General features: G+C 45.1%; 1 protein-coding gene across 1 annotated transcript in view; it reads right to left on the bottom strand.

Annotated features, from left to right (window-relative positions):
* LOC126532178 (DC-STAMP domain-containing protein 2) overlaps positions 1-13,148 on the bottom strand; it is a 27,470-nt gene extending 14,322 nt beyond the window's left edge. The window contains exons 1-6 of the mRNA XM_072288387.1: positions 13,129-13,148; positions 8,666-8,765; positions 7,772-7,994; positions 5,468-5,644; positions 4,336-4,573; positions 1,098-1,225 (exon numbers count right to left, since the gene is read on the bottom strand). Coding sequence (XP_072144488.1) covers positions 1,098-1,225; positions 4,336-4,573; positions 5,468-5,644; positions 7,772-7,994; positions 8,666-8,765; positions 13,129-13,148 — 886 coding nt within the window. The remainder of the gene's footprint in view (positions 1-1,097; positions 1,226-4,335; positions 4,574-5,467; positions 5,645-7,771; positions 7,995-8,665; positions 8,766-13,128) is intronic.
* Between the last annotated feature and the right edge of the window lie 689 nt (positions 13,149-13,837).

Genomic DNA, 13,837 nt, shown 5'->3' on the forward strand with positions numbered 1-13,837 from the left:
CCGGCCACTCGCGTCCGTACTCGCTACCTACTCACGTTCATACTCACGTGACATGACACTCACAGGGGCTCACTCACGTTCCTACTTACGCGCGCTTACACTCACTGGCACTCGATAGCGTTTATGCGCGTACTCACGCCCAATCACGCTAACTTCTACACGCTCACGTTCGTACTAAAATTCACTTCCGCTAACTCGTGTTCATACTAAGAGGTACTCATTCACGTTCACGTCTACTCCACCTTCCATGTGCTCACTCCCGTTAGCACTCACGTCCACTCACACTCGCTGGCACTCACTTTCGTTCACAGTCACATCCGCCCCCCTCATGCCCTTCACCACTCACTCATACTCACACTCACGCCAGTGAGTGACTGAGTGAATGAGGGAAAGTGAGGCGGTGCACTGATGAGCGCACGAGTGTGCCGACCTATAATTACGTCGTCAAACACGCCTTGGAATTGCTTTCTCAAACCTTAAGCTCATCGCGCAGTGCTATGTAGGGTGCGCGGCAATTATTTTTGCTGTCGTGTGAACTGCTGCGCATTACAAGGAGTCCAAACTATAGATGGGACGATTTAGTGGATCGGAACTGCTACAGAAAACAATTATTTTTCGCTCCAGGGAGAACCGTGTACAACACCGTCGACCTTTTCTTTCGTGTTCTTTGCTATTTCCTTCGCTAATGATATGTCCAGCATCACGATTGGCTGGAATTTTCTCTTACGAACAATTTTAGGGTAAGAGCTTTCTTGTGAATATGGGCCACACAACAAAACTTCTTCCACTATAAGTTTTTACAAGAGATAGTGCCAACTAATATTGATGTTAGACCTCTTATTAGCGAAAGCGACTGGTCATTAGCAAACAGCTGTCATACGAAAGAAAAGCTTTGTGAATAATGCCCGACCGAGGCTTTTTGAGTCCATTTACTGTTACAATCTTTGAATAATTTCCTTTTGCAATGTCAATGTTTATGAATCAATGGCAATAACCATGTCTTCATGCGTGATTCGTACGTCGAATAAAAAAAGCTAGAGCACAGACTGTGCTAACATAATGACGTCCGCGAATTAAGAGGCCGGCAAAGTACTTACCCCTACATGTCGGTGTCGAACATTGGCGGAAAGCTTCCTCATCGTCCATTGCACCGGAAGTTCCGCAAGAGAGACAGTGCTTTCGACGTATACCGACGAGATTTAACGCTTTCCGGACCACAGGGAGTCTGCGCGGGAAAGTCGGGAAGCCCTTAAATATTTACCTACAGACCGCAAGAAAAACTTATTGAACATGCGTCACCATTGTGTGAATCAGAGTACTCTACGCTACAAGACAAACAAAAGAACACAAAAAGGATAAAAGAAATAAACGTACCAAAAGAAGAACGCACCAAAATAACGTCCCGAGAATGTAGTTTCTGCGGAAACCACGACGCTTCAGTGGAGCATATTGTCACACAATTCTCTCAATATACCCATCAGCTGGTTGACCTACGTGACCGTTCGGACATCCTTGGCCGACGTCCTTTCACAGTGAACAAAGTGTCTGGGCCATGGTCATCCCCTGACAAGCAGAGGGCTTCAGTCAGTGCCCTTCGCTATTTTTAGGGGATACTAACCTCGTGGATTTCGCATGAGATATATCACCCGATTTGTTTGCTCAGCAGTGCTTTCTCTCTTTCTTTTCTTCTACGTCTACTTTCTCCTTCTATATCGTTTCTTCTCGTTCTCCATCCTTCTTCTCTATATTTCTCTTTTCTTTTTTTTTCTTTTTCAAGTCAAGGCCGTGTTACCATGACTTCTTCCTCCTCTCTCTCTTTTCTTTTTTTTTTCAAGTCATGGCTGTGTTGTCTCGGGAATTGGACCGCACTTCCGGTGCCGGCTCTGATGGTGGCACTTTTTCTTTGTTTATGACCTGAGTTCGCGTGTGTGGTGCCTGTTGGCATTTGCTTCCTGCTTTCTTTTCCTTCCGTATTTTTGCCTAGGTAGAGCACCTGAGATTTCGAGACAGTCGGCGTTAATGAGGCACACTTTCTCTCTTTCGTTTTTTACACTTGAAATAATGAAGAAGTCTCAAAATCGGGTGAGGTGACTCGCTTACTTTAAACTTTTATTTAAATTTTATTTATGACGACATGACAATGATCAACACCAGGGCTTAACACGGCTACAACGGAGCCACGAGTGGAATATCAAAGTGCCCAGAAGATTATCTTTCTTTTCAAGTTTCTTTATATTCACCAAATTTTGACCAATTTCCTATTTTGAGCTGTAAACCAGCGATTGAACGCTGTACAGCCATATCACTCACCACGCATTTTAACTTTGCACAAGTTCATCGTTGCACGACTACTCCTCTTTGGGCTAGTTGAAGTTGTACTATGTTATGTAGTTGGAGCTGTGCGGAGGTGCCAAACAGAGTGATGTGGCTCTTTGGCTTCAATTACGCGAACTGCTCGCCGAACAGGATCCCTACTCCCAGAGCTCGAAGTTGAAGCCTGCAACACCATTGCGGAGACTCTCCAGCCTCTCGCGTAAGTTTAGCCTGAAACGATTGCCGTCGTATTTGGATGTCCTGAGGCATTATCGAATCCTTATTTTCTGTACTTCAATCCTCCTTGACCTTTCCCTAATTTTATTGAGTCGTTACTACTTTTGTAGCGTCACAAGAGAACCGCTTTTGGCGGTTCTCTTCAACACGACGAACAAAGTTCAATTACAGGCGCGCAAAAAGTAAGTTTTGAAAGATCCAAGGGCTCCCTACAGAAGCTCCCGTGGAGAACACCGACGATATAGTTTCCGGTAGAGACTCAGCTGCGCGTAGAGCCCCGCACATGCTCCCTGTTTTGGCCTCACAAATTCCTCTTCAGATTTTTCACCACTGGGGTGCCTTGCTCTGCTTCTTCGGAAAGGCATTCCAGAGGCACATTTCTGTCGCAGTGTTAGTGATTCCGTTCGTCTATTTTTTTCAACCAACGAGGTCTTCTTCGTGCTATCCTTCGTCGTCATCGTGTTCCCCTGAGCTCACAAAATTAGAGATCGCTTACGTTTCTCCACATCGCCGTAGTGTCAAAATTACTTAGGCCCAGCGCCATTATCGTTATACGATATACAAAGACGCAGCATTGCGTTGTAATTGCGTCGGTTCAGTGGTCTTATGATTTGTTATGATTCGGACGTTGGGCTTTCCTGGTCTGGATGGACTTGCTGCCATGCACGTCGTCGTCGTCGTTGTCGTTGTCGTTGTTGTTGTTGTTGTTGTTGTTGTTGTTGTTGTTGTTGTTGTTGTTGTTGTTGTTGTTCAAGTAGGTCACGTGACGATGTGCGTCACGCACCCCTGAAAACAAATCTTAAAGCCCGCTAAGTGTTTCTCATACAGATATGGCAATGAGAGAACTAAGCGCGGACGTACACGGCCGGTAGAACGTCGTTTACGCAGCCTGCGTTGCAAAAACGAGCAACTTCGACAAGAAACACTTTCCAGGGTAATTAATAAGGGACAGACATATCCAGAGACCAGACTGCGATTCCCATATCCAACATTCAAAGGCATGTGAAGCGCGTAAAGGCTTTTATCGGGCAACCAGAAGGCCCATTTAGAATGAAAGTTTATTGTTGGTGTTGTTGTCGTTGTCGTCGGCGTCGCTGTTGTTTCAGAAATTGGTTGAAAGCTAGCGTATTGCTGAAAAACACAATTCTTCAACTTTGGAACTCTGCAACATATAAAGATATCACAATTCCTCAAACTGCACCTATTAAAGCGTCTAAAGCAGAGACATAGTTTTTTTTAGTTTGGAGTTTCCGTGATATCATCATTTCGTTCTTCTTTTTTTTGCATATTTAGCTGATAACGGTCAAAGGAGCTGTTACCCATCACATATATACTTGTAACTTGTAACCACCTCTAGCGCCTTCAGGTAATGGTAATGGTAACACGGAAAATAAATAGGTGCATCAACTGATTAATATCTCCCTTTCACTGACGAGCAATGCTTGGTTACGGTAAGGATTAAGTTATTTCTCGCAGCTCTATGTCTGCCTCTGTCTCTCTAGAAGAGGAGGGCGCTTCTAATCGAATCGATGCCGCTTTATTAACGCATTCTTACGCAGCTGATGACAGGAGGTCACACTGAAGTTTCAAACTCTGGGACTTCTTTCTGTATAATATCCAAACATGTACGTACCGCTAATGATGAAATGCAAAACTGAAACCGCATTTAACCCAACCGGTTAATCTAAGTTTTCCTTCGGTTACGGATTGGCGATAAAAAAAAAATTCGCGCAAAAGAAAAGAAATCTTCCATCCGGAGCCCAAGCGCAGCCCGCGATAACGCACCGCGCGAGCAGCATGTCCACCAGGCCGGGCGCCCTGCCCTCGCTGGCGTCCCAGCGCAGTCGCAGCGCCCTGCGGGCCCCCGTCAGCCAACCGGTGCGCAGCGAGAGCACGTGCGCGTGCAGCCAGGCGGCCCGGGCGCGCTCCCGGTCCGGGTGGAAGGCGGACGCCACCACGTGACGCAGCCGCAGCCCGTACGTCTGGCCCACGATCAGGGCGACCCCCAGGAGGTACACTACGCCTGCATCGTGTGCACGCTTTCTTTTATGTTTGGGCCTCCATTAGTAGCCGATTGTAGTAGACTCCATTTGTTCATTCCATCACTCGTGCCCAGCGAATGTTTTGAGTTTGCGAGTGATTTCAGACCTTTGACGCGCGTATGTAAAAAACACACGCAGGAGCTATTGTCACCAAATTTACCAATCGCACCGCTGAAGACAAAGCACGTCAGTTAGACATACAAGGTATAAAAGCATAACGAGTCAAAGTCAAGGTACGCTGGCTTCGCGTTATTGGCAGATGGCATGTTGACATCTGTCTACTATTCCAAAGGAAGAAGTATTGGCTCAACAACTAAATAGCTAATGTATCCTAGCTGATAAGCTAAAGCTTCGGACGAGTGAACGATACCGCTAAGTGCTCTGCAAGATTTTTAAGCGTTTTCCAACGCCAAGAGCTAGAAAATTTCTCTATTGTTTACCGCATCTGCAATTTCCAACTACATTTCACGTCTGACCCTACTCAGACGTCAAGACCAGCTTTTTTTAAATTTACGTATTTCTTGTTTATTCTAGAGGGCTGATAATCCGTGCCCCTCAAATAATCTGACCAAGGCCGTCTAACTTTTCAAGATATCTTCTATTTAAGCGTTTTCGAAAAAAAAAGTTCTGACACAAATAATGGTAACGTGTTGGTTGCTTTCAGTGAGTACATCATATTTCGGTATAAACTGTGATGATTCAAATTATGAGCACAAATAAATTATGAACTATTCGTATGGCACTCGACAGCAAAGAGTGCATACATCGTGGGTACTTATTGTTTACTTCGCAACACTCCCAAGTTTCTCATTTATATGATTTCCTTGAAAGAACGAATCGCTAAAAGATAAACAAGGAAAAGGTCGGCGTCAAACCTATCCACTGATACATATCGACGTCCGGCGGGTATGGCCTCAGCAGACAGTTCTGTACGTTGGTGGCTGGCAATGTGGACTCGAGGAGGCTCGACGGGCTGAGGGAGTCCGCAACTTGTCGGTACATGTCAGCCAACGGGCCCCGGCCTTGAACGTGCAGCTTCATTTGTGTGGGCACTGCAACACAATACGACTTTATCACAGAGAACTACAATGAGAAACGATCAATTAAAGTCACATCCGCTCACGATGAACCAAATCGCATATCCATTTTGCAAACTGAAACATGTCACGGCTTAGTGCCGCGAACCCCGCCAATGGCAGCTCGCGTGCAAATTCTTTAGGCGCAGTGTGCAAGGTCCTTAAGCCTCAGCTATGTCGGACTCGGCCTGTCGATCTGGCGATCTGATTCGTTGCGGAGATTCACGTTGAACAACGCCGTTCACAAGGATTCAAACGAAGGACCTAGGCGCCAATTCATACCGTAGAACGAGTGTGTGTGACGTTGTTTAATGTAATTTAGTGACCCAAGGCGGCGGTTTGGGCATGTCAGAAAGGCGCAGCTGATGTCTGAAGGTTAACTTTGACCACCTACATGGTTGTGTGTATGTGTGTTTTTATGCACATAAATATAAGCGCGCGAGTGTTGTTTCTTCCAGCTTCATCGGAACGCGACAGCCGCGGCTGGGAGTCCAGCCCTCGACCTCGTGCTCCGGTTACTCGACCACGGTTTATGTAACAGAAGGAGTGCACCCCCGTCCTAGTGCGCTCGAGTATGCGCGTGCAAAGCGTGCTTCGACGCAGCGCTATAGTCACGAGTTTGGGGCGAACTCACCACTTAGGGCGGGCGCCATCGTAACTGTAGTGGTTACACATTCTCAGGAGGTCGCCACTCGGTACACGGACGCACCCATCGCAAAGCCGCCGAAAGGCACGATCTGTCGCGCTGTAACGCGGCACCTCTTGGCTATACAAGTGGCGGGGTACATTCAAGAACGCCCTGGCGGACGCGACGACGAGGCGGGACGACGCGTCACGGCATGCGCGGAAAACGGGGAACACGTACGTACGAAAAGAATTTGTTTCACCGTGGTTGAGAATGTTTGGACAGCATGTATATGTATGGATGTTATTTCCACCTGATGAGTGAATTGTATTTGTGACTTGTATTTTTGAATTATATTGTATGTTGAATTGTAATTTGAATTGTAGTGAACTGTCTTATTTCTTACCTTAGTGGGCGCATGAATTTTTGTTCTAATTGGTTCAAGGTATTTGTTCTGTCATTGCTTCCTGCCTTAGATCACAGCAAGTTTATTTCTATCCATTTCCGGAAAATGGAATTCATTTATCAGGGTGTATTGTGTACTGTACTGTGTATTGTGTTCGTTTCTTTTTTTCTGATGTAAGCAATGCCGCTATACTGCTGTCAAGTGCATGGGGGCCTGCGGCTTTGTCAAGCTGTCATTTATGACAGCCTTTAGTGCTGGTCTCCAGTGTCGTGTACCCCTCATGTGACGCAAATAAAGACTGTTATTATTATTATTATTATTATTATTATTATTATTATTATTATTATTATTATTATTATTATTATTATTATTATTATTATTATTATTATTATTATTATTATTGTGGGCCTCGTACGTATTGAATAGAAGCCTCAACGTTTTCATTATGAAAAGGTCAGTGAGCGAACTTCCAGTACGACCAAGCTGCCGTAACTTGTTCAACAGAAACCAAGTGACGACTGTTGTGGACATTGAAAAAAAAAAGTTATAAAGCGTTTTATTGCATATCCACAAGCCAGAACACGCTAAGCAAATTTCTTTGCCCTGTTTTCCTTGTTTCTGTTTTATTTGTGCGTGGTGACGTCACTGTACAGATTAACGCGGTGTGCTGCAGATGACGTCGCGAGAATCGTTTTCATCGGTCGTGCCTCGTTTTCCGCAGCAATTTGTATTCGCTTTCGTCTCTTGTAAGCGTCTTTATACCACCTTCCTGGTTTTCATTTTTTTTTTCTTGCTAGTTATGAATTGCCGTATGCACCTGCGATCTTTCTGCATACTCGTTGCCAAGTTTGCTTGTTAATTTATTCTTGTACTTTTTGGTGTACTTTTTTACATTGAACTGACGACTTGTGTAAACTTCGTGCTTGTTCACGTAACTGTACTACTCCTGCCTTGGTTTCCAAAAGGCCGCAAATAGTATTGAGTAAGCAAATAAATATATAAATAAATAAATAAATGAAATAGGTAACGAATTAAGTAATTATAATTAAGAACTCGCGAAGCGTATGCCTACGTCCGGCGCCGACGTTGATCTTGCCGAGCGCTCTCACGAACGCGACGAGCCGAAAGAGGGTGTAGTCCAACAGCAGGGCGACTGCCGTGTGCGCGGCGCTGATGGCGAGAGTCCAGAGGTGCTCCCAGAGACCCTGCAGCTCGTGGCGAGTCATGCGCGCTGAGAAAGGCGCCACGAAGCTGCGCCTCTCGTACGTCTTCAGCGGCAGCAGTGCCTCCAGACCCTGCAGCGAGTGGCACCATGTAGAATCGCTGCGGCGAACACTCATGGCGCCCAAACGTAAGAAAGCCGCCGACCACGGATACGCTTTCTTACTACGATCACATATACATTTTACGGCTGTGCTGAAACAGCTAAAATCGAGATATTCAGCAGGCAGTAACAAAGTCCCTTTCATTATATTCCGTGTATAAAAACCACGCTGTAATAAACACACTTCTACCCTGCCACTAAACGTGCAGCCCAAATGTTCAAGTCAGATGTAACTGTTTCGCTATAGTTTCGCGAAGCTAAGTTGCATAATAAAAGAAGCAACAAAACAGCATTATTGCCCCGATAAAAGCTGGAGCACGTTTATTGCGTTTAGTTTCTCATGAAGCTACATCTACGCCTAGTGGAATATTACTGCACTTGGTGTCAGGCGACGGTAAGGTTTCGCTATTTCGTGGATCCACGGTCGGAAAATAAAAATATCGAGAAGTGTTCGAGTGGTTTGCTTCATACAAGTGCCCCCAACCCCCGCCCTCTCGGTAGTGGTAACTTCAACGCACTTTGCCATAACTACTGAAGCGCCACCTCTGTTTCCTTCAGCCAAATTTTCACTAGGTTTATAACCGATACCACGATCGTATTGTGATAATTAAGCTATATAAACTTGCAGCACGCAAGACCCACCTTAAGCGCCCGGCGTTTGTCGATGGCTTCTACCAACCAGGTGATATAGTAATTGTCGAAGTCGTCCTCATGCAGGTACCGGTAACGGTACTGCGTCGCCCTGAAAGTATTGAAAAGCGAAAAGCAAAATGCTGACGCCAATTTTGTAACGTCAGAATAGCCCTAACAGCAAGGTTATCTCGTCAAAGCCACTATGAGCGATACGAAGCAGGCAATAAACGCAGATCGGGCGTAAGATTAGAGGGCAGTAAATGGGATATAATAGGGCTCAGTGAAGTTAGGAGGCCAAAAGAAGCATATACAGTGCTGAAAAGTGGGCACGTCCTGTGCTACCGGGGTTTAGCGGAGAGACGAGAACTAGAAGTCGGATTCCTGATTAATGAGAATATAGCTGGTAACATACAGGAATTCTATAGCATTAACGAGAGGGTGGCAGGTCTTGTTGTGAAACTTAATAAGAGGTACAAAATGAAGGTTGTACAGGTCCACGCGCCTACATCAAGTCATGATGACCAGGAACTCGAAAGCTCCTATGAAGACGTGGAATCGGCGATAAATAGAGTGAAAACAAAATACACTGTACTAATGGGCGACTTTAATGCCAAGATAGGCAAGAGGCAGGCTGGAGACAAGGCAGTGGGGGAATATGTCATAGGCACTAGGAATAGCAGGGGAGAGTTATTAGTAGAGTTTGCAGAACAAAATAATATGCGGATAATGAATACCTTCTTCCGCAAGCGGGATAGCCGAAAGTGGACGTGGAGGAGCCCGAACGGCGAGACTAGAAATGAAATAGACTTCATACTCTGCGCTAACCCTGGCATCATACAAGATGTGGACGTGCCCAGCAAGGTGCGCTGCAGTGACCACAGGATGGTAAGAACTCGAATTAGCCTAGACCTGAGAAGGGAACGGAAGAAACTGGTACATAAGAAGCCGATCAATGAGTTAGCAGTAAGAGGGAAAATAGAGGAATTCCAGATCAAGCTACAGAACAGGTATTCAGCTTTAACTCAGGAAGAGGACCTTAGTGTTGAAGCAATGAACGACAATCTTGTGGGCATCATTAAGGAGTGTGCAATAGAAGTCGGTGGTAACTCCGTTAGACAGGATACCAGTAAGCTATCGCAGGAGACGAAAGATCTGATCAAGAAACGCCAATGTATGAAAGCCTCTAACCCTACAGCTAGAATAGAACTGGCAGAACTTTCGAAGTTAATCAACAAGCGTAAGGCAGCTGACATAAGGAAGTATAATATGGATAGAATTGAACATGCTCTCAGGAACGGAGGAAGCCTAAAAGCAGTGAAGAAGAAACTAGGAATTGGCAAGAATCAGATGTATGCGTTAAGAGACAAAGCCGGCAATATCATTACTAATATGGATGAGATAGTTGAAGTGGCTGAGGAGTTCTATAGAGATTTATACAGTACCAGTGGCAACCACGATGATAATGGAAGAGTGAGTAGTCTAGAGGAATTCGAAATCCCACAGGTAACGCCGGAAGAAGTAAAGAAAGCCATGGGAGCTATGCAAAAAAGGAAGGCAGCAGGGGAGGTTCAGGTAACAGCAGCTTTGTTGAAGGACGGTGGGCAGATTGTTCTAGAGAAACTGGCCACCCTGTATACGCAATGCCTCATGACTTCGAGCGTACCGGAATCTTGGAAAAACGCTAACATAATCCTAATCCATAAGAAAGGGGACTCCAAAGACTTGAAAAATTATAGACCGATCAGCTTACTGTCCGTTGCCTACAAAGTATTTACTAAGGTAATTGCAAATAGAATCAGGAACACTTTAGACTTTCGTCAACCAAAGGACCAGGCAGGATTCCGTAAAGGCTACTCAACAATAGATCACATTCACACTATCAATAAGGTGATAGAGAAATGTGCGGAATATAACCAACCATTATATGTAGCTTTCATTGATTATGAGAAAGCGTTTGATTCAGTCGAAACCTCAGCAGTCATGGAGGCATTGCGGAATCAGGGTGTAGACGAGCCGTATGTAAAAATACTGAAAGATATCTATAGCGGCTCCACAGCCACCGTAGTCCTCCATAAAGAAACAAAATCCCAATAAAGAAAGGCGTCAGGCAAGGAGATACGATCTCTCCAATGCTATTCACAGCGTGTTTACAGGAGGTATTCAGAGACCTGGACTGGGAAGAATTGGGGATAAGAGTTAATGGAGAATATCTTAGTAACTTGCGATTCGCTGATGATATTGGCTTGCTTAGTAACTCAGGGGACCAACTGCAATGCATGCTCACTGACCTGGAGAGGCAAAGCAGAAGGGTGGGTCTAAAAATTAATCTGCAGAAAACTAAAGTAATGTTTAACAGTCTCGGAAGAGAACAGCAGTTTACGATAGGTAGTGAGGCACTGGAAGTGGTAAGGGAATACATCTACTTAGGACAGGTAGTGACTGCGGATCCGGATCATGAGACTGAAATAATCAGAAGAATAAGAATGGGCTGGGGTGCGTTTGGCAGGCATTCTCAGATCATGAACAGCAGGTTGCCATTATCCCTCAAGAGAAAAGTTTATAACAGCTGTGTCTTACCAGTACTCACGTACGGGGCAGAAACCTAGAGGCTTACGAAAAGGGTTCTACTTAAATTGAGGACGACGCAACGAGCTATGGAAAGAAGAATGACAGGTGTAACGTTAAGGGATAAGAAAAGAGCAGATTGGGTGAGGGAACAAACGCGAGTTAATGATATCTTAGTTGAAATCAAGAAAAAGAAATGGTGATAGGCAGGACACGTAATGAGGATGGAAGATAACAGATGGTCATTAAGAGTTACAGAATGGATTCCAAGAGAAGGGAAGCGTAGCAGAGGGCGGTAGAAAGTTAGGTGGGCGGACGAGATTAAGAAGTTTGCAGGGACAACATGGCCACAATTAGTACATGACCGGGGTAGTTGGCGAAGTATGGGAGAGGCCTTTGCCCTGCAGTAGGCGTAACCAGGCTGATGATGATGATGATGAAGCGTTAGATATGCGTTTGGTCAGCTTCGGTGTCGGATGTTGTCGCCAAATGAACCAACGTCCAACTTGTTTAAATGTCACCACTTCGTAAATCAGTATCCCACAAAAATACCCACCAATGTTCGCCATGCTAATTACGGAAAAGTCACGACCTTCTAAAGCAGGTTACACTTCCTAGTGGTGCAGGATTGGAGCATATATAGATAGTCTCAGGTACATTCGATAAGTTCACTCAGCGGTGGCTGTGGCTAATTATGGTACCAGACAAGATTGACTTTGCCGTTGCCAACATAAAGAGGAAGCCGCAATTCAGAGACATAAACAAGTTCACCCGTCTGTAGATCGCGCAAATACTGGTTCTCAAGACGCCGGTGAGCCATATACAGGGTGTCGCACGTAACTTGAGCCAAACTTTAAAAATATGCGAAACGACGTAGCTGGACCGAACCAAGGTAACGTTGTTTGCCGTCGCTTGAAGATACTCAGATTATTTCTTGCATTGCACCTAATCAGATAATTAGGCTTAAATAATTAATCAACTTCTCAAACGTTATAATTAGATGTGAAATTTCAATGACAAAATTGTAGACCAACATGAAAAGGTTCCGATACAGCGTGCTACATAAAAGTGTTTTTCCGAGCGTGAAAGAAGCCCGCAAATGCACGCAAAGTGCCTCGGGCTGCCAGTCGCGCGGCAATATTGCGTGAATTTGCGGGCTTCTTTCACGCTCGGCAAAACGCTTTTATGTAGCACGTATTGAGCAACAGAAAGCTGTATCGGGAGCTTTTCATGTTGGTCTACAATTTAGTCATTGACATATCTCATCTAATTATAATATTTGAGAAGTTGATTAATTATTTAAGGCTAATTGTCTAATTAGGCCGAATGCAAGAAATAATCTGAGTATCTCCAAGCGACAGCAAACAACGTTACCTATTTAAAGTTTCATGTTACTTTATGTTACTGTTAGTTTTTAATGTTACCTATATAAAGTTTGGCTCAAGTTACGCGGGACACCCCGTATGTGGCGTGTTTGATGATCACGAGTGCATAGCACCAGCCTGGTTTGGGCGAAGGGTATAAATCACGAACCCGGCCATTTAAGTCTTTAACAAGGTATCCAACCATTCAAGCAAATGACCATGTCAAAGCCGGGATGCGCTGAGGCATGCTGTGGTCATGACACAAAAATAAAGGGGGGGGGGGGGGGGGGGGGGAACATAGTCTAGTCTTAAAGAATCAAAAAGAAATAAAGAAAACGTTCCTCAAGATCCACACAAGGCAGAGCGAGTAGTAAAGTTCCGTGCACAGAGCACTTCTCATTAGCATTCCTTCGCGCAATGTTGGTCGTGGAAGCGTAGTAGTAAGAGTGACAGGAGCAGACAGAAACAAACACGACGGTTTCCAATAGAGAACAAGCAAGCAAGGTTCGTGCAGATGGCCAAGAGCATGACAGCGTAACTAACCGTGTTGTTAAGTGTACCATGGTAGAGTTGGATCCCTCGGCTCGTTAGGTAGTTACTCGGAGACTTACCGGCACACACAGAAGGCGCTTTGCTTAGCCGAGCAAGTTGACCTAAGTCTGACTAATCATTTTCTTCCTTTTTTTTTCTTTTCTCACTTTTATGCACACATCCCTTCATATATGTTCGTTATGCATACCTGCACAGTTGAACACAGGCTAAAAAGCTACAGTCACGGTCGATATCTGCTCTTACATGAAGAGCACACAATCCTTGCTTCCTTCAGTCGCCTACCTAGTGTAGCTGTGCGCAAGCGCAATGACGCGCCTTGCTTTCTTAATAGTGTTTTCAGCCCTGACTCAACCGAGTGGCCGGAAGTGTATGTCTTTTGTTCTCTATAGCTCTCTATCCGACTGCGAGCACATATAGTGAAGACTTTCGCAATACGAATAGGCGTCATCTGCGTGAGTAAAGAAAAGAATGCGAAATAAAAGAACAAAGAAATTCAATCTATTGGCCAACTGGGCAAAGGCGCTCGTTTTCCACCAGGGCAGACTATGACGCAACAAAGCGGACAGCTGGGCGAGTAGAATGCGTGGTCGCACAACCATGAAACCAGCGGAACGCCCAAACCATGAAACCATGAACCATGAAACGCGCAAACACGAAAGCGAAGAGTCGACGTTAATGAAGAAGACAGTTAAGTTGGGGG

The sequence above is a fragment of the Dermacentor andersoni genome, chromosome 5 (genome assembly GCF_023375885.2).
Source record: "Dermacentor andersoni chromosome 5, qqDerAnde1_hic_scaffold, whole genome shotgun sequence".
NCBI classification, from domain to species: domain Eukaryota; kingdom Metazoa; phylum Arthropoda; class Arachnida; order Ixodida; family Ixodidae; genus Dermacentor; species Dermacentor andersoni.